This window comes from Kogia breviceps, chromosome 15 (genome assembly GCF_026419965.1).
Source record: "Kogia breviceps isolate mKogBre1 chromosome 15, mKogBre1 haplotype 1, whole genome shotgun sequence".
In the NCBI taxonomy this organism is placed as follows: Eukaryota; Metazoa; Chordata; class Mammalia; order Artiodactyla; family Physeteridae; genus Kogia; species Kogia breviceps.
Window position 1 is genome coordinate 60304470 of NC_081324.1, and position 24991 is coordinate 60329460.

Genomic DNA, 24991 nt, shown 5'->3' on the forward strand with positions numbered 1-24991 from the left:
AATTTCTTAGGGAGCATTTCAGTGATGAAAATTTACTCAGTAATATGGAGCATTGATATGGTAGATTTGAGAAAAAGCTGTTGAATTTTTGTGAACAAATTATTGAACCCACCAAAGAAAAAACGTTTAGGCATTTTAGATTCAGAAATGAATCAGAAATATGTCCCTTTCAGAAAAAAAGAAGAAAAATATTGAGGCTTCCTAAGCCCAGTTCATAGTACTTTTTTCCTCAAAACTTTTGCTATATCAGGAATGATACTTGACATCAGTAAATCCCAGTTATTCATAATAGATTAAAACCTTATTACCACTATCTAATAAGTTACTAGGTTGTATTTTAGCCCCGAACTAATCGTTTCTTGAAACTAATATAAACTTGAATGTTCGTTATATGTTTATCATAATTGTTTTAGCCCCTGAATGAAGTATTGGTAATGAACTATTCTTAAGAATGTTTTAGTTTCACTCAGAGAAAATCAGTGTTACATGCTAAATTTATGTACAGAGATCCTATTTTTATCTTTCTAGCCATCTTAATCATCAGTATGGGAATGATCTTGACTCCAGAATCTGTGAAAATAGACTTTTTGAAAGACTATTTTCAAAAGACTAGACTTTTGAAACTCCTCGTGCTAATCTTTAGAAAATACTTAATTTTAGTATACACTGTTAGTAAGTAGGTTTCCTTTTGTGTATTTGGCTGTTTCTCTTAGCTTGAATTAAAAATTTTTCTTAAACGCTTATGACAGTTTTAAACTTTGAAAATTGCTCTTTTTTGAGTGATTAAGAAATTATGTGCTTTGTTCATTTTAAGTTACACTGTCTTCTAGAGGTTCAGAATCTTTCTTTCTTTTTTTCTTGAAGCTTGACTCCTTATTTTTACGCATTGTTCTCAAGGTATTACTAGGTCACTTAGCTGAGAAGAAGGTGCTTCTGTGCCTTCAAATATACAAGATTTAACTTGTCTCACACTCTCTCCTTAGAAACCGTTTTGCTAGTCATTTTTAAAGTACTTACATTAACCAGGTTTTGTTTTCCAGTGACAGTGATAATCCTACTAGTAGTTTGAAGAAGGGACTTAGAAATAAGGTTTCAAAATAATACACTTCCCATGAGAACCTTTGTTATTAGATCCAGTGGGTTATTTGTCTTTTATTTAGTGTAAAATAAAAGAAAGACTTAGGAAGACATGAACTGTAGGCACTGAATAAACATAGTGTAATTCATATTTTATTGATTGGATTATATGCTTATCCCCTGCTACAGTCTTTCCACTATTTGAATTTAGTGGGACATTGCAGCTGTCTCTAAGACTGTTTCATAAAACAAACTCTTATTTTATTTTTTTTGAAAAGGTTACATGGCTAACATTAAATGAGATTTTGATGGATTTAAATATGTATATCTATATTTTTGGTAGGCTGAATTTATAAATTTTAGTAAATAACAGATGAAGGCTTTAGTTTTGCACGCATACACATACACACACATCCAAAGCATTAAGAAGAATTTCCCCATTCCCAAGGCAAAACATCTTATTTACAATTGAGCTGTCTTACTTTCATAATTTTAAAAAGAGTCCAGAGTACCATTAACTGATATTTTCCATATGAAAGATAATTATAGCACCAAACCCTGTATTTGACATTGATCTTTTTAAAATTTTAAATCATTAGCTGAAACTATACAGAATAAACTATAAAAGGGAGAAATATTTATAACATATATGACAACCCTTATCTTAATATAATTAGTAATTAAAGTTCTCTTAAATGTGAAGAGAAAAATACAGAAATAAGAGAATGGACAAAAGATACAAGCAAGTAGTTCAGAACAACAGAATTACGGTTGGTGAAGAAATATATGAACTGTATTAATAGTACTCAAAGAAATAGAGTTTACAATGATTGACAAAACTGTCGTTGGCTTAAATCATACAAACTGGTCACTGGTTTAAAATAGGAACTTGCTTTAGTTTGTCTAAATTATGGAACTACCTTGTTGAGTGTAGTTATAACAGCATATGTTAAAAACTAAAAGTTTGTTAACATTTGACTTATTCTTTCTTTTGTCATTTTTTCTATATAAATAATTATTGATGAGAGTAAAAAATTATCTTCAAGTATATTTCTCTCAGCTTTCTTTATAATAGAAAACCAAAACAGGAAAAGAGTGTCAAGAAATGTAGGATTTGTTAAATTATGGTACATCCAATGAAGAAATATGATCTTTTACCCTTAAAAATAACATTGTAGAAGACTAAACTGTATGGAAAGATGTTCATAGTATACAAAGTAAAAATGTTTACAAAGTAAAAAGTTAAAAATTATGAAATAATATGTACTGTTTGCGTTATGTCATATTCTTTATATTTGTATGCATATGCACACAGGACATACATTAACAAACATACAGAAAGATAAGATTGTTTAAATATAAAGACTGTTTCATTGTAGAACTAAGCCTAAACCTAGTGGGTTTATTAAAGGTCCTGAACAAAAATGTAAACATTATAAGCCCTGACTTAGGTGAAAAATAAAAGAACAGGGAGTGGGGAATAAGGAGAAAATGCTAAGAGTGCTACTCAACTCATCATCTCTCATAGCAAGGGATTAACTGAAATCGTCTGAAACTGAAATAATATGTTTTTAATTTTTAAAACTTTTAATCTTTCCTTTAAAATTTTACCTATATGTTTATATATGTGTGTGTTTGTATTTTAGTATATGGTATCTCTTATAGAGAAGAGCAATTCCTTTAGTTTCTTTTCTTTTTATGTTGGATTAAACTAAAGTAATCTTACAGATTTTTATTTAAAGGTAGCACATATGTATGATATTTTCTTATTCTTACATAAGTTGGTTTCTCTCTCTCTCTCTCTACTAGTTCCTCTGTCTTTATATACATTTAGAAGGATACTTGGCATGATGCTCATGAGATGTTAACATTTTGTTTCCATGATTTGGGATAATTTGTTACTTTCTTCTTTGTATTCTTTATATGCCTTGAATTTTAAAAATAATAATACATTATTTTTATAAAACACGGTCATTTTTTTTTAAGATATTCATATTGTCCAAGGAAGATTCAATGGTCCTCAAAATCAGCAGTAATGCCATCAACTGGCTGAGTCATTCCTAGTCCTTTTGACTATCGTTTTGAGATACCCTAGTGTGTCTTAAACTTTCCAAATTCTCAACTATTTAATATTTATTAACTTTTTAAAAGATAACACTTTCTAGAAAAGAAATTCAGATAAAATTTGGGGAAAAATTACAGCATAATTCAAAGTCATGCCAGTGAGTTCTTATAGCTGTATCATAATACTGTTTATTTCAGCAAATCTCCAGTATATCTACTTATATCATTCCAGTATCAATCCCACATTGTCCTATTCTATTAGAGAATTCTTATAAATTTTGTTCCATGAAATGTTGAGGCCAAATCTGTACAATGACTCATTGAACCTGTGGAAACAACTACTTCTTATCTAGAAGACAAATTATTTTTTACAGCTACTGCATCAGCTTGCTTTATCACCTACTTTTAGCATTTACTTTTAATCTTTCCTAGACTAGAATCCTGACCACATAAGTTATTGTAGTTATAACAGAGGGAAATCATAGCATAGTGTTTATTATCAGAAGCTTTGGAGTCTGACAGACCATTGTTGAGTCCTTGCTCAGCCACTTACTAGCCCTGGCCAAATTAGTTGAGTTCCTGTAAGTCCCAATTTTCTCATCTATAAAAGTACATATAATACCAACTTCAGAAAACTGTGACCTCTAAGTGACATATCATGTAAAATCAGTTTGCGATACATTAATTTAAATGGAAAACTAATACTGGCTTAAATAGAGATTTTTTTTCATCTAATGCGGTAAGACCAGGCATAGTCAGTCCAGAGTTGGTATAGCAGTTCAGTAACACCGTCAGGGACTGGGCTCTTTTCATCTTTCTGCTCTGCTACCCTTAGCTCATACGTAGCCTTTGTCCTGAAGCATTTTGCCTTATAGTCACAGGATATATCCTTCCTGGGCAGAAAAAAGGAAAGGAAGGACCAAAGACAGAGATATCTTTCTCCCAGAGAGACTTTTGCCTTTTTACTCATGAAACAGCCTGCCTAGAAACTTTTGCCTGCACCTCAACTGGTTAGACTCCCCTAGTTGCTGGAGGGGAGTCTGAAAAGTCGAATATTTTTGAGCTGGACATATTGTCACCCTGATCACAATTGGAGTATTCCTAGTAAGGGGAGAATGAATATTGAGTAGGCACCTTATAATACTGTTACTGTATATAAAATTTTTGACATAGTAATTAATAACTGATAACTGCTGTTATCTTTAAGTTATTAATGTTTCTACCTAAGGGAACATTTTTCCTACACTATCCGTCATAAAATCGTACTTATTTTCTTTCCGAGTCTAATGGCATCCAAAGGATGCCATGATAGTCCCTTAACCTGAAAGTACTGAGCAATTATCTTGAGGCTACACATGAGTGAATCTCTTCTTAGCCTCCAAACTAAATTTGCAATTATTTTGTTGTGAGTAATGCCATAGAGCGTCTTTGCAGATTGTATTTTTATTATACCCTGAATTTTTTCTTTCTTATTCATTTCCAAGAGTAGGTTTACAGTGTTAAAAGGGTAAAACATTTCTGTAACGTTTCTTCAAAATAGTTATACATAGTTATAAAGGCTCTGGCAGTATATTTATGTTCTTTAATCTCAAATAACATCATGGCAGTTGTTTTCCTTTAGGTTTGATAGCTCTAAGTATCTATAGGGATAAACCAGTAGTACTTCATTTTAGTTTGCATGTTTAGATAAGTAAAAAAAATAAAACATTTTTTACTTTGTAGAAAGTATTTGTTTCTTCTTAATAGGCATTATTTATTTCCTTACTGATTTTTTTCTTGTGGCATATGTAAGTAATACGTAAATAAATGTGTTAGGAGAAAATGTAAAGAGACACAATATGATCTGTTCCCAAAGTCCATGGTCGCAGTTGTAGAGTATGTTCAAATGTTTTGAACTAAATCTCTGCTAGCCAGCCATAGAAGGCCTACTTTCCCGAGGCTTTGGATGCCATTAAAGGATTTACCCTATTTAATGACACAAGCAAATTTGGAGAGGAAAACTTTTTTAAAAAAAGATAACACATGTAATTTTTCTGGTAACTGTGTTAAAGTAGCAGATAAAATTAGTGCTTTGCTTAATAAGGATAGTCCTCTTTTGGTGCTCTTCATGGTGATTATTTATTATAGATTTACTCCATCCCTTTCCCTGATATTTTATTATAAAAATTTTCAAACATAGTGCACACTCTTAATATCATTCTTGATATCTTTCTTATTCTCTTGCAATCCAGAACAGAATATTAACTTAAAAAGATGGCTTGTACAGCAAGGATTTACTTTATAGTACAGGGAACTATATTCAATACCTTGTAATAACCTATAATGGAAATAATCTGAAAAATACATATATATATATATAATGAATCACTTTGCTGTACACCTGAAACCAACACAGTATTGTAAATCAACTATACTTCAATTAAAACCAAAAAAGAGGGCTTCCCTGGTGGCGCAGTGGTTGAGAATCCGCCTGCCGATGCAGGGGACGTGGGTTCGTGCCCCGGTCCGGGAAGATCCCACATGCCGCGGAGCGGCTGGGCCCGTGAGCCATGGCCGCTGAGCCTGCGCGTCCGGAGCCTGTGCTCCGCAACGGGAGAGGCCACAACAGTGAGAGGCCCGCGTACCACAAAAAAAAAAAAAAAAAAAAAACCAAAAAAGATAGCTTTTAAAATATAGGTATTGCTTGTCTTGCCTTGCTGCAAAGAACATATCAGGGAGAGAGAATTGCTTAGCACTCAGTGTTTTACAAAAACCTCATAGATAACAATAGTCTCATTATGGTCTAGTCTCAGTATAGCACTGAAGGAAGAAGTAGTTGAGTAAAAGAACAGGATATGGAAGCTTTTAATTTTCTAGCTCCTTAATTAAATCTTTATAAGAATACACATGCAAATGCCCCAAATATAAACATACTTACTTGAGTAAAAGCCAAAAGGGTGTGTGGAGTCTGGATGGATTAATTACTTCCAAAGGAAGGTTTGGAGAAACTACTTCCTTATATTAATGAATATAATTGAAAGTTTATTTTATCCACTATTCTTTCATCTGTCACAGTAATATGATCTGCTTTCAATAATCCATTTAATTCGATTTGTTGGTGCAACTTATTAGTTGCCCCTTTTTCTTTGCAACCTATGGAGGCCTTTTAAAATTTTTGCTTATCTTTAAATGAAATGACAAATATTCTTCATAGAATTCTTCTAGTTGCTAACTTAATGGGTTAAATTTTGAAATATAAGTGTTTATTGAAAGGCTTGTAATTCAGTCCATTTACCCACTTGCCCTAGAATTGGTCTAAATATTTTATTAATGATTTCCCCTTTGATTGAGTAAGCCTTCTCATCACTAAACTTTTAGGCTTATCTTCAAATTTTTCAAATACTATGTTTAGGAGGTCCTTGTTCTCTAAATTGGGTTTTTTTCCAACACTTTTGTTTCCTTACACCTAACAATTCATGAATAATGTCTATAATGATCATCCTGGAAAGAAGACCATAACCAATAAATTGAGAATGTGAAGATCAGAATAATATTATGTTGAGTTAAAACAGCATATTGTTTGTAAGTAAAATTATTTGCTCTGGCCATACTGCCAGAAGTCAGTTCTCTAATTTATTGGGTTGTTAGGCAGCATTCCATATTCTTAGCTGATAAACTTTGTTTTGATTTAGGCTACTTTCTTTCTAAGACATCTTTTTTAGTGGTCAGTAATAAATCATATTATTTGAAATGTTTATAAATTATAGAAAGGTCCGTGGTCTAGAATGATACTGTAGTCCAAAATGTTCTATTGCCCTCTGAATAGTTTTGGCACTCATAGAACAAAAAAGAATGATGCACGTCCATTATTCAAGTTTTCTATAGACAAATTCTAAACAGAAAAACGTGATAGAGTACTGCCTCTTTTATCATTATTCAGAGATTGAAAAAATATATCCTCAAAAGAGATGATATGTTTTAATAAGCAGCCTCAGTAATAACTATTATTGCAAACTACGTGGTTGACTTTTTCAACTTTAAGATCAAAGAAACTGAAATCTTAGGTATTGGCCAAATCTGTGTTTGAAATGTACTTTTGGCTTTACCTTAAAAATTATCTTCTGGAAAAACAATGATACATCATTGTGGTCTTTTGAAAAATGTTGGTTTGTTGAATTCTGCATTTCCCTTCGTATGCTTTTTTCTTTTCTCCTGTCTCTTCTTATTCTGTAGATTCAGATCCAGGACATACAAGTGAAAATTGGGGGGAGAGACTTATGTCTTCTTACAGGACATACTCAGGTAATTAGATTATCAGGGGCTCCTGTTTAGCCAGTGGTTTCTGTCACATTTATAATTAATTATTGTAGTATAAGTAACTTATTTTCAAACCAGTATATAGATATCTGTGGTTGAATAAGTGAACTATGAGTGACACAAGATTTTCCAGTCTTCATTTGAGATCTCCAGTGCATCATGTCCAAGACATGCTTTCTGTGAACGTTACAAGCAGGACTCCTGCACACAGCCACTGAGGTGTGCAGAGCAACCTGGGGGCACCATTCATATAGGAAAGTGTGAAAGTCACCGCCTTGGAGTTGTGCTGTGCAGCAGCGCCTGTGCGAAGGTGCCCGGGGTCCTTAGTGTTTTAGCCATATGCCTGTCACACAGTATACCATGTATAGTGATTTTGATAGACAAACTCTTCAAACATGCAGTGTTTTTTTAAAACCACATCTAAAAATTTTCAGTTGACCTCTTTAGTGTATTGACTTTGCTGCCCCTGTTGAATTTAAAAGTAGATTAAAACACCAGGTTTCCTGGAGAAATGCCATTAAAGAGTAAATGTATCCCCTAGTATGTGAAAACTAAATTAGTTAAGTGTTTTGATTATCTTTTTTTTAGTTTTTAATGAGCTTACATTCTTATGTCTGAACTTTTTAAATGTAAAATACTGTTCAGTCCCTGAATGTCCAGTTTTTAGCATATGACATTTAACTCTAAAAGCTGAAATAAAATTTCTGTTTCTGATATATTCCTTGTATTCATTTAAAAAATTTGTGGGGTTGGTATAGAACCAAATAATTATTCTTAAAATTATGCTGAAACTGTTAATTGAGCTGATGAGTCAGTAATACTTAGTTATCGAAATTTTGGGGTGGGAGGCAAGTTTACAATCTGCCTTAAATTGAACAGACCTACACTTTCTGTGGAGTTAGGTGTACTTTTCTAAACTGGGGCTCCTAAGTACCAAGGTGCACCTAAAGGAGCTGTATGTAATGAAGCTATCCATGGTCTGAGGATCATTGCTGGAAATCAGAAGATATAAGCACCCACTTGTCAAAGATTGTGTAGATACTTCACAACCAGAGAGTAATTGTCAACCTTTTTCCTCAGAATTGAAGTATATATACATTCTAAATGTGATTGATTTAATCATGTTCATCTGTATTTAAATCGTAGCTCCCATTCTTTCATGCCTTATACAGTGACTGCTTTGTGGGAAAATGTCGTATTTAGTTTTTGAGACACTAATAGGCTTATGAGCTAGTTCCCCAAGAAAAACAATTTTGTTTCTTCTCCTTAATATACTTAATTGGGATGTGACAATGTTGAGCTTTCTGTTTATTCTGACAAGACCTGGAAAGAAAGCACTGATGTTCAGGATTATAAGACTGAGACATCTCTATAATCCTAAAGATCCTCTGAACTGTGAAATAAAGAATATTGGATTGTTGAAAAGTCTATATCTGTTTTTCTTTAGTCTTAAGTGAATCACCTGGATTTTTCTTTAAAAATCTCTTAAGGTGGCTGAGTGGAATTTCAAATCTATTAGTATAGACTGAATATATGTGTCAGTATTCCTGTGTTTAAATTTTAAAATTCTAATCTGTCATTCAAACAAATAAGTACGTATTTCAAATACTGAAATTTGAAAAAGTACCTAACTTCTTCTAATATTATCGTATGTGATCATTTTTTACTTATGACAGGTCAGAGGAAACAAGTTCTTCACAGGATAGATCCCAGATAGATTTGAATGCTTTCAGCTCACACTTTGGGACATACTAATCTAAGATTTATGATTTTGAAGAATGGTATATAGTTATCTCGAACCTAGCTATCTTGCACCAGCTCCTGTTCAGTTACCTTCTTTTCCTGTCTCATGTAAAGCATGAACTCAGACAAATGGCTAAGGAAACTCAGAAAAAATAGAGTTCATATTGAATGCTAGTATCTAATTTGAATTTTTGCTTGAATATTTGGAGTATATCCAATTTGTTTGTTCTTTTCCAAAATGTAGTAATTATGTGTTTGCTCATTTGGCAGCATGGAATTTTAATAATGAATTCATAAGTGTCTCACTTTCTTCTGTAAACTGAGTGTATATCACTTTAGAGCATATTCTGTTTTTTCTTTTTTTAAGGAGGTCACTACAGGTATAGGGGAACACAACTGATTTTTGCTTTTAATCTTAATCTAAATCTCACTGAATTTACTTTTTTTTTTTTTTTTTTTTAATTTTTTTGGCTGTGCCTGCACAGCATGCAGGATCTTAGTTCTCTGACCAGGTATCCAGCCTGCACCCCCTGCAGTGGAAGTGCAGAGTCTTAACCACTGGACCACCAGGGAAGTCCTAGAGCATATTCTCCTTAAAAGATTGTGTTAAAATGCAGTTAATATCAAAAATCAATAGTTTTGCAAATGAGAAAATAAAAGACAAAATTTTTCCAAAATTTTAGGAAGTATTTTAAGGATAGACATTGTGTATTTTTAATTTTATTTCTTCCAGTTACTAAACTCTACTTTCCTTAAAACAACTTTTCTACTTTCTTTAAAATTTTCACACTGTTAAATATTTTAATTTTGGATGAGAAGTACATTCATTATACTTAAAGATTTGTTATACAGATGGAAAACGATTAAAATAACAATTGTGGTTTCTTATTAAATCTGAGAACCAAAGCATACAGAATGTTATTAGGAGAAAGTATGTTTCAGAAAAAAACCAGCTTCTCCAAAAGACATATTTAGAGCTTTGTAATACATTTAGTATGTTGGGTGAAACACTGTGCTGAAACTGGCTTTATACTAATTGGATCATTAATGACAATGAAATGAGAAATAAGAAAATAATCTATTAGAACTATTAATAAAGGCTGACTTTTAAAATCTTGAAATTTTTTGTTTCTGTTACATAAAATTTTGCAAATATCAACAAAATGGACATTTTAGGAGCTATTGAGTTTTGAGTAATTTGTGGGCAGCAGAGTTTAAACATTAGGACCTCTAATTTTTCTAGGTCATTAGGATGCCAGTTTATCCTAATTAACTAAGTGGTACACTGCAAGTTTTTATGTCTTAAATTATAATATGGTAATATTTAAATAATATCAAATTTTATTAGTTTCTTGAAAATTTTACCAGATCAATAAATGCTTATCTCCTGGAGTAGTCTAGCTGCTGGCCACATCTGCCTGAGAAAAACCACAATATTGACTACTAAGCCTTCTCTTCTTCCACTCATTTTTGCTGTTTTACATTTATTTAAAATTTTTACTAATTTATTTAATTTTGTAGCCCCTCTTTATACCGCAAACCTGGATCAGTAAATCCCAGATATTGGTACAGAGTTTCCCAAGAAATAAATTCCTAGACAGTTAATAGGCAGCTCATCTCACAGGGCCACTTGAATTAATTCCCAGAAACATCCTAAAGGAAGGAACAGACACCTGTATATCTTTGACCTATGGAATCCAGTTCCATCTGAATTTTCTGTCACTTAATGGGGAATGCTGGCTCCATTGCCAGAGATTTGCCAAATAGCTAAATCTAAGAGCTGACTTTATGATGGATCAAATCTCTGAAAAATCTTAGCCATTTTTGGATCTTTTCAGGATCTCTATTAACCATCCCCGGCCCCTTACCACACACATAAATAGAATCTTTAATTTGCTCAGTTTTAGCTTTGATTAATACTGTTCCATGTTCAGCTGTCCTATGACTGAAATAAAGTGATTTAGCTTTTTTTTTTCAATAATTACTCTGTGTGATGTGCTTTGTCTTAAACACCTCCTTAGAAGATTGTATAGATTATTAGTGGAATTAGGGAAGTAATATGAAGGAACATTGCTATATAAACTTAACAATAATAGAATAAAATTATAATGAATGAAAGAGGCATTTCAAAGATGTGAAACTAAGGAATGTTTGAAGTGTTATTTAATAGAACAAATCATTAAAAATTTCACTAGTACTAAATTTCCAAATGTTATTAATCTTCTGAAGTTACACAAGACTTTTTTTCAAAGCATTCAGGAAGAAAATTGCTTATATAATAAAAGCCTAGTGCCCTTTTGTCTACCTATTGCAAGTTCCTCTGTTACCCTTGTTTCTCATAAACATGTATCATCTATTTTTAAGAAGTCTCCTTATGTTTTACCTTTGAGTGCTTACATTTGTTTCAGATTCTTACATGTTTATTAATAATTCCAGAGAAAGAAGGTCCAGAAAAGAAGAAAACAAAAAAGGAAGCTGGGAATAAGAAGTCCACTCCAGTTAGCATTCTTTTTGGTTATCCACTCTCAGAGCGAAAGCAGATGGCACTTCTTATGCAGATGACAGCAAGAGACAACAGTCCAGGTGAGACCATCATCGAGTTCTTGTGTGTTCATAGTTTTCCTCACTGTAGCTTTGTCTTGACAATTTTTTTTATAATGACTGTCTTGGGATTTGTTTTTATTTTTATTTATTTTTGGCTGCGTTGGGTCTTCGTTGCTGTGTGCAGGCTTTCTCTAGTTGCGGCGAGCGGGGGCTACTCTTCGTTGTGATGTGCGGCCTTCTCATTGTGGTGGCATCTCTTGTTGCCGAGCACAGGCTCTAGGCACACGGGCTTCAGTAGTTGTGGCTCACTGGCTCTAGAGTGCAGGCTTAGTAGTTGTAGCACATGGGCTTAGTTGCTCCGCGGCATGTGGGATCTTCCCCAACCAGGAATCGAACCCATGTCCCCTGAATTGGCAGGCAGATTCTTAACCACTGCGCCAGCAGCGAAGTCCTTGACAATTATTTTTAACTACTTTAAATGTTTATCCTTTCTTGGATTTAATCAGTTTCTTATAACATATGTTTGCAATTTTACATTTATTTGTGTGACAATTGTTTATGTCTGTATCATCCACTAGATGAAAAGCTATACACGGGCAGGGACCTTTGCACTTACTGGACATTCAGTGAATATTTGTCAACTAAAATGAGTACAGTTGACACCTGAGCAACAGAGGTTTGAACTGAGTGGGTCCACATATATGCAGATTTTTTTCAATAGTAAATACTGTACTACTGCACAATCCGTGGTTGGTTGAATTTGCACATGCAGAACCATGGATATGGAGGGCCAACTATAAGTTGCCACGGATTTTCAAATGTGAGGAGGGTGGGTGCCCCTAATCCCCGAGTTGTTCAGGGGTCAACTGTAATTTAGAATTGGGTCAGTCAGCATGAGAAATCTGTTGCAGAACTGTGTGTGCTTTTACCTTACTGCAGAAATTTTTACCCCTGTTTCTGTAAAGCTGCTTCTGGGTTTATAGTTTACTTTTCAGTTCATTAGCAGACTGCTGTAAGCTGGTAATCTTATCACATACTTTTAGAAGCAAGAGTGTAATTCATGTTTTAGTGTTTAAGATCTGCTAAAATTTATTTTAAAAGGAAGAATATCTGCAGTATACTATGTAAATTTATTTCATATTTCATTTCACACTTCCAGTTAAGGTGTTGTGCTACTTGTGTGAGTGTGTTTATTCAAGTAGTTTGCCCTCCAAAAATGATTAAAGATGGCTCACCAGCAGGATGAAAACCAAGAAGGAACAAACCAACTTGCTAACTTATTAAAAGGGGTTTAAAAAGTAGATAAAACCCAGACAGCTGGACTGAGATAGTTATTACTACTGAGCATTGAATTTAGCTATGCATTCTGGTAGCTCACAACACAAAAATTTTAAGTTGTATAGTTTTCATTGACCAGTACAAGAAGAAAGTAAATCACTTTTCTCTAGAGAAAAAAAATTTTTTGTTTTGGCTCTGACTTCAAGGCGTCTTTTTATATAAGACTTTGGGTAACATAACAGCCTGTTGAAATGCATTGAAAAGGACACAGTTTTTCTAGTGAACTTTTCCAGTGTTAGCTCTTTTTTGTTTTGTTTTGGTGGTATGCAGACCTCTCACTGTTGTGGCCTCTCCCGTTGCGGAGCACAGGCTCCGGACGTGCAGGCTCAGCGGCCATGGCTCACGGGCCCAGCCGCTACGTGGCATGTGGGATCTTCCCGGACCGGGGCACGAACCCGTATCCCCTGCATTGGCAGGCGGACTCTCAACCACTGCGCCACCAGGGAAGCCCATGTTAGCTCTTTTAAAAAAAATTGGACAACTTGGTAAAATTCTTAGAGTTTCTGTATATCATAGTTTCCATTAAACATGAGTGTATCTAAATCTTTCACTAATAAAAACATGTTAGGGCTTTCTGCTTTTTTAAGTAGGGCATGTTTTGGTTATCCTTCGGCCTTTCCACCCACAACTGGGGAAAGAGTGTGGCCAAATTAAAGTTGTTTACAGTGTTAAACGTTAAATGTTTCTGTAAAATGTTGACTTTGAGTCGGACTTAATAGTTAGATGGGAAGACTTTTTATTTATTTATTTATTTATTTATTTATTTTGCGGTACGCGGGCCTCTCACTTTGTGGCTTCTCCCGTTGCGGAGCAGAGGCTCCAGATGTGCAGGCTCAGCGGCCATGGCTCACGGGCCCAGCCGCTCCGCGGCATGTGGAATCTTCCCCGACCGGGGCACGAACCCGTGTCCCCCGCATCGGCGGGCGGACTCCCAACCACTGCGCCACCAGGAAAGCCCGACTTATTTTTTAAAACTGTTTTTTTAATACTGTGAACCTCTATCCATAGAGTAAGTTAAAGAATTAATACAGGGGCTTCCCTGATGGCGCAGTGGTTGAGAGTCCGCCTGCCGATGCAGGGGACACGGGTTCGTGCCCTGGTCCGGGAAGATCCCACATGCCGCGGAGCGGCTGGGCCCGTGAGCCATGGCCGCTGAGCCTTCGCGTCCGGAGCCTGTGCTCCGCAACGGGAGAGGCCGCAACGGTGAGAGGCTCACGTACCGAAAAAAAAAAAGAATTAATACAGTAAGGCAAAAAAGCTAAAGTCCTCCCTCATTTCCAACGATCTCCCCCCTTGAGAGGTGAGCACTATTAACAGTTTCTTATTTTCTAGAAAATTTCTAGATATAAACATGCAAACATATATCTTTTGTTGCTGTTTGTTTTAAAATATAAATAAGATTAATACTGTAATACTGTTCTGCAGTTGAGTCTTTTCATTTAAAGGGTACATCAGTCATCTTTATTAATGTATGTAGAACTAGAGTGGAGAGCTTTTGAAATAGCCTGTTTGCCATCTTATAGATATGCTTGGAGTTTAGGGTTCATTGTTTTATCCATTACATAATTCATTTTCCATATTTTTGTTTATTCTGATTGCCATTATGGATAGTATTACTGTTATTTTGTCTGTGTGTATATTATTTTGGAATGGCTAAGATTTATATGAATTAATTCCTTTCAAGTTGTTTGAATTTAAAATGTCCTTTTTAAGAAGTTCAACCACTAATTTTCTAAATAAATAACTTGACTATAAATATTATAATAAGAATCATGTATTCATTCAACAAATATTGAGTGAGTATACTGTGTACCAAGAAGTCTTCTAAGCAGCCGAGATACAGTGATGAATTAGACAAGGTTCTTGCTCTTCTGGAGTATACATTATAGAAATCCATAGATAGAAAACTGTTACTAACTGAATGTACTTTAAAATCCAAAAGGTAGATTTTAAACTTTTTCTTATTGAGAAAGGATGATAATGCTTCAGTGCTCTAATCATGTCAGTTTGCAGGGAAATTATTATATGATGTCAGAAAATGATTTTCCATAGACTTTTTTCTCTTAGAGCTGCTGTTTCTTTTAAATAATTGTAAATTTTCAGAGTTAATTATTAACACTGTACATATGTCTTGAATCCTTAATTGATTAAGAAGCTAGTTTTTTGTTTTGTTTTTTTCCAAGTTCTGAAATGGGGAGGAGAGGACTTTGGGTGTCATCCAGTTTAACTTTCTTGTTTTTGAGAAAGAAACTGGAACAAAAATCAAAAGATAGGAATCAAAGCAAAGCACTTTTTTTTCATCTTTTATCACCCACTTTTTAAAGGCCTTTTTCTAGAGTGTCCTTATTTCTCATAGATATTAAGCTTCATTTCATACTAAAATCATCTATGACCTTAATTTGCACCTACTATCAGAATAGAACTCCAACAGTTTGAGTCAGAGGTGTAAACTCTAGCCTTCAATGTCATTTCATCTAGTTCTTAAAATAGTATCATAACATGCCATGAAAAACATGTTTTTTTGCAGTTTATCAAATTATTCATTAAGCAAACACTTTCAGGGTGCATACTTGATATTTTATTATCATTTTAAACCAATTCTATGAATTGACAGAATAAAATATTTTTTTCTTAATTGGCTCCTGCAATATTTGATAACCCTAAAGGAAGATCTACTACATGTAATTGGGTCAAATTATTAGTGTATCATCCAAGTCAAGTTTCAGGTTGTTTGGGTGAGAAGATATTCCCCCTGTTAGCACGTTACCTATAAAAAACTTTAAATGAATATACAAAATATTTAGTCTAGGACTTCTGTTAACTTTTCTCTTTCTTACAGATTCCACACCAAATCATCCATCACAAACAACACCAGCCCAAAAGAAAACTCCCAGTTCTTCATCTCGACAGAAAGATAAAGTTAATAAAAGAAATGAACGTGGTGAAACTCCTTTACACATGGCAGCTATTCGAGGAGATGTAAAACAAGTCAAAGAATTAATAAGTTTAGGGGCAAATGTGAATGTGAAAGATTTTGCAGGTAAGACTTGTAGTTAAAGACTAATACTCAGGAACTAAAATTCTGAGTTTATCATCTAAACAGATGCTGGTTACAATTTAATCTATATTCTTCATTCCTCTTTCTGAAATGAAAGAGTTCTAAAAGTATAATATAAAACTGTTTTGGAATGTATACCTAAAACCCTGATCTCTGCTACAATTCCTTGTCAGTAATTACTCAAATACTTAAATATTAAACTTGCATTTTATTTGGCATATTACCATATAATTTTTTATCCAATTTCGGTTCTAGGTGAATCACAGTTAAATAATGTTTAGACCATTTATTAGCTTGAGCACAAGGACTGTAAGAGAGTGGCATTGTTGTTTCACACAGTAAAAGTATTGGGGAACAATGTAGAAATTCCCTTTAGTTTCACATACTACGGTACCCTACCCTCCCATCCCCCAGGTCCTTTCTTTTTCACAGAACTATTGTTAATAATTTGGAGGCTGTCCTTTCTGTGCACTTGCAGGATCATATATACAATGAACATTTAGTTATATAGAGACTTTTTTTAAAAAAATCAAATCACTCTATCTGTGTCAGCCTATAGTTCTGCAATCTCCCCTTTTTACTAGTGTCGTACAGATATTTCTGTCAGTACATATAGGTGGTTCTCCTTCATTCATTTCAACAGCCACATAATAGTGTATAGAATAGATTCTGTGGACAATACTTCAGTAACCCTCTTGTAGAAATATATTTGTGTATAGTTATAGAAGGATGATATTTCAGTAGAAAGGAAACTGCTAAATCAGAGGAGATGCATATGCATATTTAAAATTTTTTGAAAATCAGGCAAATGACCCTCTAAAAAATCTTTTATCAGTTTACACTCCCATCAAGAGTATATGAAAGAGCCTTGGGTGGGGGAGAAGAGATAAATTAGGAGTTTGGGATTAACATGTAAACATTACTATATATAAAATAGGTAAACAATAAGGACCTACTGTATAGCACAGGAAACTATATTCAATATCTTGTAATATTGAAAGACCCTAACAAGCTTATTTTGCCTTTTTCTACTCTTTTTCCATAGTTGAGATGATTGTTCTAAATTATAGCAAGTTATTGGATAAGCTTAAATGTTTAGTAGTTTTGTCAAATAATTTAGTCCCAATGGAAATAATATGATTGTGGATGAACCTTCTGTAAAATTGGTGGTTTTCTTAGGTACTTATTTCCAGTAACTTGTTCATCACTCCTTTTTCCTTCTGTACTGTGTGCATGTAGAATCAGTATGTCACACGTGGTTATGTATCTAAAAAGCATATGTGTTGAATTAGTAGAAGTGAACCATATGTTCAATTAATATTGTAACTTTAGGTTGGACACCACTGCATGAAGCTTGCAATGTTGGATATTATGATGTTGCTAAGATACTTATAGCAGCTGGAGCAGATGTTAACACACAAGGATTAGATGACGACACTCCACTCCATGATTCTGCTAGTAGTGGGCACAGAGATGTGAGTATGATGGAAGGAGCAGTAATATACATCTTCAAAATATAAATTTAATCCAGTCATTTAATTCACTTTTTAGTCATAAGATCTTGTGTCATATTTCACTCATTGTATGATCAGCTCATCTATATTATATTTTCCCTTTTTTCTACCTTCTAATTGCTAATTCCTATCATAGATTTAGCATTTTCTTTTCATAAAACCTATTTAACTTGGTAATTAAACAACTTGGCAAATATTTATTTAAAAGGCCATTCTACTGTCAGATAAGATGCAGCGGTTAAAGCAGATTTTACTTAAAATAAAATTTTACATTGTCATGATGCCTTTTTTTAAGACTTAATAATATTTAATGATTCCTCTATATATAACATCTGTTCCTGAATTTTAGCTGACATTATTATTCAGATGCTTATGTATAGAATAATAAAGGCATGATTTAAACAAACATGATTATATATGCTTGCAAATTTAATGGCATCTTTAAATATCATGTTTAATTTGTTTTGATGTAATATTATGAACCATGCTGGGTTTTAAATTCCATTTTCATTTTCAATCTCTGGCATGTTGACATCAAAGCCTAACCAGTCTTTGTTGTAATGTAGCTTATGTTTTAAGTGTGCTTAATGCTTAGCTCCATTACTATAACCTGCTTACAACCAGAGCAGATCAACCTGGGGCACTATTAGCAATGGTTCCAAGGTAGGATTTTGTTTATCACATAAGTAGTTTTTCTCTTTCACTTAATTTTAACTTCTATCAAAGAATACTTGTACATAGTTTAGAAAGTTGGAAAAGTACTACTTAGCTTATAAAGATAACTACCTGCTCCCTCCCATCCCTCTGCACTTCCCAGTACCTTTAGCCAAAAGCAGCTCTTGTAGGTGTTTCTTCTAGTAGTTATCTCTTTATTTCTAACAAGATGGAAGCTATTTTGCTTTTTAAATTTTTAGTCACTAGTTATTGACCTCCTGCAAAGGGTTTTAATATATATTGCTGCTCAGAGATGCATAAATTTAATATAATTGTATTTTCTCTTGGATTTTTGTTTATTACCTTGGTTACTGCACTGCCTTGTTCTGATTCTTCTTATTTAGTTTTCCATGTATCTATTTCTGTACTTCCTTTTAGATCTGTACTTCCTTTTAGATCTTTGTTGTGGCATGTGGACTTCTTAGTTGTGACATGCAGACTCTTAGTTGCAGCATGCGGACTTCTTAGTTGCGGCATGTGGGCTTCTTAGTTGTGGCATGAGAACTCATATTAGTTGTGGCATGCATGCAGGATCTAGTTCCCCTACCAGGGATCGAACCTGGGCCCCCTGCACTGGGAGTACAGAGTCTTACCCACTGGACCACCAGGGAAGTCTCAGTATTATTTTAACATCACAGTAAATGAATAACCTTCTGGCTTTTCTTGTTGAAACTGTATGACGCATTGCATTCCAGTACCCTCAGCTTCTCCCAGAACATGGAGAAACAAAGACACAGGAGACACAAGGACAAAGACACACTGGTCTAAGACACTCCCAAGTTTATTAAACTGATATGAGTTCAAATTAAGGGACTAAAAAGGAGAAATATCAGGGTTTTTTTTTAAAGACAAAGTGAGGTAATAATTCATTAATCTGGAAGAGTTGTTATTCAGTACACTGTCTCTCCTCTCTAGTGAATAATGTAAAAGGATTTTGGTCATCTCATACCTTTGTGCTGGAAAATTCCCTTTTTTTTTTCTCTTGTTAGCAGCAGACATTCTCTGCCTTATTTTCTTTTTTGACACAATAAAAATTTCAGTGTTGTGGTGCCTGTTTTTTAAAAGCCACTTTAGTTGAGAAAAAAATGGAATTTGGAGTGAAGATAGATAAGAATTCAATTCTGGCCTGGCCAGTTTCCCAAATGAGTGATCTCAAACAAGTTACTTTTTTCTTCTCAACTTCCATTTTCTCATCTTTAAATCACATAATAAATAATACCTGTCTAAAAGGGATATTTTGAAGGAAAAAAACGATGCTGTGCACATAAACATACCTTGAAATCTAAATGCTATAGAAATGTCAGAGATCAAAGATTAAAAGACGACTTTTATATTGCTATTTTTCAAATATACTCAGATATTTCAGAAATTAAAGATGCCATTTTTCTCATTTAAATCTTTCTATAAGGTATTTTTCATAATTCTCAAGTTATAATTTTGAAGAAAAATGTAGCCTATAACGTTATTTTTCCTAAACTGATCCTTGCTTACCATCGTTCCAGTCTTTTTTGCTCCCTTGACAATTCATACATACCTATGTGATAGTACTTACTATATTATTTTTTACTCATGTGCTTGTCTGTTTTCTTCATTGAATTTTGAGTCCCATGCATACATGATTTATGTTCTGGCTGTGTTATTTTGAATACTATACTTACTGCCCCTTTTTTAAAAGCATTATTGATAGTTTATCAAGCATGAATAGTTTTTCTTTAAATGTTGCATAAAAGATTTCCTGATTTCTAAATGTAATGTTAAAGAACTATGCCTTATGAGTAAAACATGTTTCTATGAATACAAGTTTCTAAATATGCACATTGCTGCAAAATATTTCCAGAAGCTGACCTTTGAGCTCATGTACTTACAAAGACTCAAACACTATTTCCAGTCTCCTTCCAGAAGGAGACTGGCATGCTATTTTCAAGAGATCTTTGCTTTTCCTCCTACCAACATGCCTAGGATAGTAGGAGTCACAATTCAGAGCTGTTGAGGGCTATTTTCTCCTTGTTCTTTTACTTGTCCCCAAGGAGGAGGAGGGAAATGAGGTATAGCAAAACCCATTGGTATATATTTGTACCATATATTATGAGTCTCCACCAAAGAATTAGACTTCTTTCACACAGTAACACTCATGACAACTTCAGCCATCCATAAAACATTTCTAAGGTAGGAGAAACAGTTCTGTTCTAAATTGTTTCGAGTAAGAGAGGATTGACATAGCTTACTAAGAACCTAATCTTTGGCCTACCTTTCACAAATGTATATTACTTCATAATATACGTTCTTATAATAGCCCTATTCTTAGTTCTATTTTAGATATTACCTATGTTTATTTTCTTTTTATCTCATCATTTTTACTTACTTCTAATTTGCTGTCTATGTATTTTGGGTTTTTAAAAAAAAAATTTTATTTATTTATTTTGACTGTGCCGGGTCTTAGTTGCGGCACGCAGGATATTCATTGCGGCGTGTTTAGTTGCAGCACGTGGGATCTTTAGTTGTGGCATGAGGACTTCTTAGTTGAGGCATACGAACTCATAGTTGTGGCATGCATGTGGGGTCTAGTTCCCCGACCAGGGATTGAACCCAGGCCCCCTGCACTGGGAGCACGGAGTCTTACCCACTGGACCACCCAGGAAGTCCTGCTGCCTGCTTGTTTTAACCAACTTTAAGTTACTTTAAATTCTTTTTTAGAATAAATAATTTTTTGCATATGAGAATGATCTGTAAAGTATTGATTATTTAGGTTAGGGTTATTGTAGCATGTTTGAATGAACCAACTGTCTAATCATAGTCAGGAATAATTTTTTTAAAATATTTATTTATTTATTTTTGGCTGCATCGGGTCTTAGTTGCAGCACACAGGATCTTTCATTGTGGCACATGGGCTTCTCTCTAGTTGTGTCACGTGGGCTCAGTAGTTGCGGCATGTGGGCTCCAGAGCATATGGGCTCTGTTGCAGCATGCAGGCTTAGTTGCCCTGTGGCATATGGGATCTTAGTTCCCCTACCAGGGATTGAACCCTCGTCCCCTGCATTGGAAGGCGGATTCTTAACCACTGGACCACCAGGGAAGTCCCAGGAATAAATATTTTTTTATTATTTCCTGACAGGTATAGAAAGCGTTCAGTAGTATCAAGATCCTTCTATTTTCTCATTCTAAGACTAACAGAAGGAAATAAGCCTAAAAATGGGGGAAAAAGTTTCAACGTACAAAGGTGTTCACTGTAGCATTATTTATAATAACTAAAAGTTTTTAACTTCAGTTACCTTCTCAAACCCCTAAAAGGGGAGATTTTAAAGGACACAGTCCCACAAGGACAGAGGAAACAAGAAAACCAATATTTTGGGAGATAGAAATTTGAGGAATGAGTGGTGACTACATAGAACAGGGTTTGGCAAACTTTTTCTGTAGAGGGCCAGATAGTAAATATTGTGGGCTTTGCAGGCTACATGCCACCTCCACTGACCCTCCTCCCTTCTCCCTCTCTCTCTGCTTCCTGTTTCCTCCTATGTATTTCTCCTTTATCAATTCTTTTTTTTTTTTTTTTTTTTGCTGTATGCGGGCCTCTCACTGCTGTGGCCTCTCCCGTCGCGGAGCACAGGCTCCGGGCGCACAGGCTCAGCGGCCATGGCTCACGGGCCCAGCCGCTCCGCGGTACGTGGGATCTTCCCAGACCGGGGCACAAACCCGTGTCCCCTGCATCGGCAGGCGGACTCTCAACCACTGCACCACCAGGGAAGCCCTATCAATTCTTTTTAAAGTATTTTATAAGAATATAAAAACTATTCTTAGTCAGCAGGCCAGATTTGGCCTACAGACCAAATTTATCAGCTCCTGATTTTAAAAATCCAAGAAAATTGAAACCAAAGCTATTTCAACACAGAATCCCAGAAAAACTGAAGCTCAGCAATTGATGGCTGGGTTCATCTGGAGGCACCCATTGAATAAGACTGAAAAAAGAGGATTGAATCAAACTGGTTTTTTACCCTCATATTCCCTTCCTAACCCTTCACAACTGGATGTCGGCACATTTCTCTGGCAGATGATTGGAGGTTTATTTCCTGACAAGTATAAACCATACCATCTGGACTGACATACCACAAGAGTAGTTGGGAGTAAGGATTAAATGTAGCTAATTAAGTAAAACATACTGAACATTAAGACCTCAGTCAACCAGAATGCTGACAGTAAGGCTTATAGTTCTAGGGCAGGAATTGAAAGATTTCTCAATAGAAAAGTGAACTAGCCAAGAGGGGGTTTTGATGAAATGGCCCAGTCATATCACATTAGCACAAGGTCCATCTGTCAATAGATCCTACCTATGCCTAAAAAACTTTCAGCAAATCTTTTAGTGCCTTACTCTTTTTTTTTTTTTTTCTAATTTATTTTTGGCTGCGTTGGGTCTTCATTGCTGCGCATGGGCTTTCTCTAGTTGCGGCGAGTGGGGACTACTCTTAATTGCGGTGAGCGGGCTTCTCATTGCGGTGGCTTCTTTTGTTGTGGAGCATGGGCTATAGGCGCATGGGCTCAGGACTTGTGGCTCACGTGCTCTAGAGCGCAGGCTCAGTACTTGTGGCACACGGGCTGAGCTGTTCCGCGGCATGTGGGATCATCCTGGACCAGGGCTCGAAGCCATGTACCCTGCATTGGCAGGCAAACTCCCAACCACTGCGCCACCAGGGAAGTCCCTAGTACCTTACTCTTAAATATGGACAGCCAGTGATCACCTGACCTTTGAGAAAGGTCTAATATGGAAGGCAAAGAGCAGAACAAGCAATAGACAAGTAGAAATGTGGAGGACACAATAAGGCCAAGAGAAACTTAAAAAAAAAAAAAAAAGAAAGAAAGAAACACTACCTTTCCCAGAGATGAGAGTTTCTTGTAGCCATGAAACAAAAAACTGAAGGGTTGCTAAATAAGGAACAGTTAACAAATTTAAAAATAAAAACAAAGAAAGCTCTTGGAAATTAATAATATGGTAGCAGAAATAAAAAATGGAGTATGGAGGGTTAAAGATAAAGTTGAGGAAATCTCCCAGAGACTAGGAAACAAAAGACAAAGGTGGAGGAGGGGAAATGAGAAAAAATAAGAATAATTCAGGAGATCCAGTTTTATTTAACAAGAGTTCTTAGAAGACAGAACAGTGAAAACATAGGACATTATCAAATAAATAAAACCAGGAATTTTCTCAGAACTGAAGGAACGTGGATCTTCAGTTTGAAAGAGCAATTGAATGCTCAGCACAATGGATGTTAAAAGACCAAGATCAAAATTCATTATCTTGGGATTTCAGAACAATAGAGGCAAAGAATGTCCTCAAGCTTACAGAGAGAAAAAGCAAGTTCCATATAAAGGTAAAAAATCAGAATGGCATCAGACTTCAATAACAACACTAGAATCTAGAAGATAATGATGATGCCTTCAAAACTTCAGGGAAAATTATTCTATATCAAGAGTAAATATTAATCAAGTGAGGATAGAATAAAGGTTTTTTCTGACATGGAAAAATCTCAGTATATTTACTGTTTCTTAGGAATCTCCTGGAGGTGGTGTTTCAACAAAATGAGGGAGTGAACCAAAAAAGAAGATAAAAGGTCTAAAGAATCCACAGAATTGAGGGAAGGCTATTTCTAGGATGATAGGATAAACAGAGATGTCAGGATGACAACTGGGAAGCAAATCTAGACAGCAACCAGTCCATTTTAGAGCAAGTTAGAAGGCTTGGAGAAAGGAGTTTAACAAAAAAATGGTGGTATATTGAATTGAAGAGATCTGTACTTGTAGCAGAATGGGGGGTGAATTAAAGATGAGTATGTAGAAAACCTAGTAAGTGAGAAGTCAAGATAATTAACTCTCTAGGATAAAATAAGCTTGTGTAAGAATGGAAATTTTGCCATGGTGTACTACTTGGTTCAACATTTATATTAATCATAATGACACACACAAAAATAATATGTCTATCTTGGAAAGTTAGGAGGAGGGGGAAGTGGATGTGTATGGGAGGAGAGGGATGGAGTTGGTTAAAGAGAGCTGAATTGTGTTTTCCATTGTAACACAATAAGCAGTGCCTAAAACCAGAAAATACGGAAGCAGCACGCTATGTTACTTAAGTATATGGACATAAATATCAGGGATGATTGTTTTTCACCAGCAGCCTTGAAAAGCCATTTGATCTTTTAAAATCATAAACATGTAATTGGATAAAAATTAGTAAACAAAAAGGGAAATTAAATATTAACAGTTGAGATCATGCATAATTTGTTTTCTTTATACATTCTTACAAGTATTCTGTATTGATGGTTTATTCTTTGATAGTCTAGAAAAGATTTTTCATTATTTAATTCACTGCGAATCTTTATTATTCTTAAATACTTTCATTTGTTAGAAGTTCCTAATTTATAGCATTCTGTTTAGTATTGCTTCTTTAAAAAGGCATGATATATTTCCTCAGTACCAGAAAACACCATAGTTATGTGCTAGGAATACAGAGACGAATAAAGATATCACATGAAGTTTATGGTCTAGGATAATGGGAGAAATGTGTTAATAAATTGTAGTATAGATTTACCTATGATAGAACACACTCATGTCACTGGAAGTAGAAGCTCAAAACAAGAAGAGATGTTAGGGAAGCAGAATT

At 34.8% G+C, this 24991-nt stretch overlaps 1 protein-coding gene across 4 annotated transcripts in view; it reads left to right on the forward strand.

Annotated features, from left to right (window-relative positions):
• Positions 1-24991, forward strand: part of ANKRD12 (ankyrin repeat domain 12) — a 114609-nt gene that overhangs the window by 41987 nt on the left and 47631 nt on the right. For 2 of the 4 annotated variants that reach the window (XR_010836734.1, XM_067014573.1), the window contains exons 4-7: positions 7354-7422; positions 11617-11763; positions 15902-16102; positions 17453-17595. Coding sequence is in view for 3 of the 4 variants with exons in the window: in XM_067014573.1 (XP_066870674.1) it covers positions 7354-7422; positions 11617-11763; positions 15902-16102; positions 17453-17595 (560 nt within the window). In the remaining variant the exon portion in view is untranslated. The remainder of the gene's footprint in view (positions 1-7353; positions 7423-11616; positions 11764-15901; positions 16103-17452; positions 17596-24991) is intronic. The other 2 variants (XM_059041237.2, XM_067014574.1) reach the window with 1 other exon arrangement.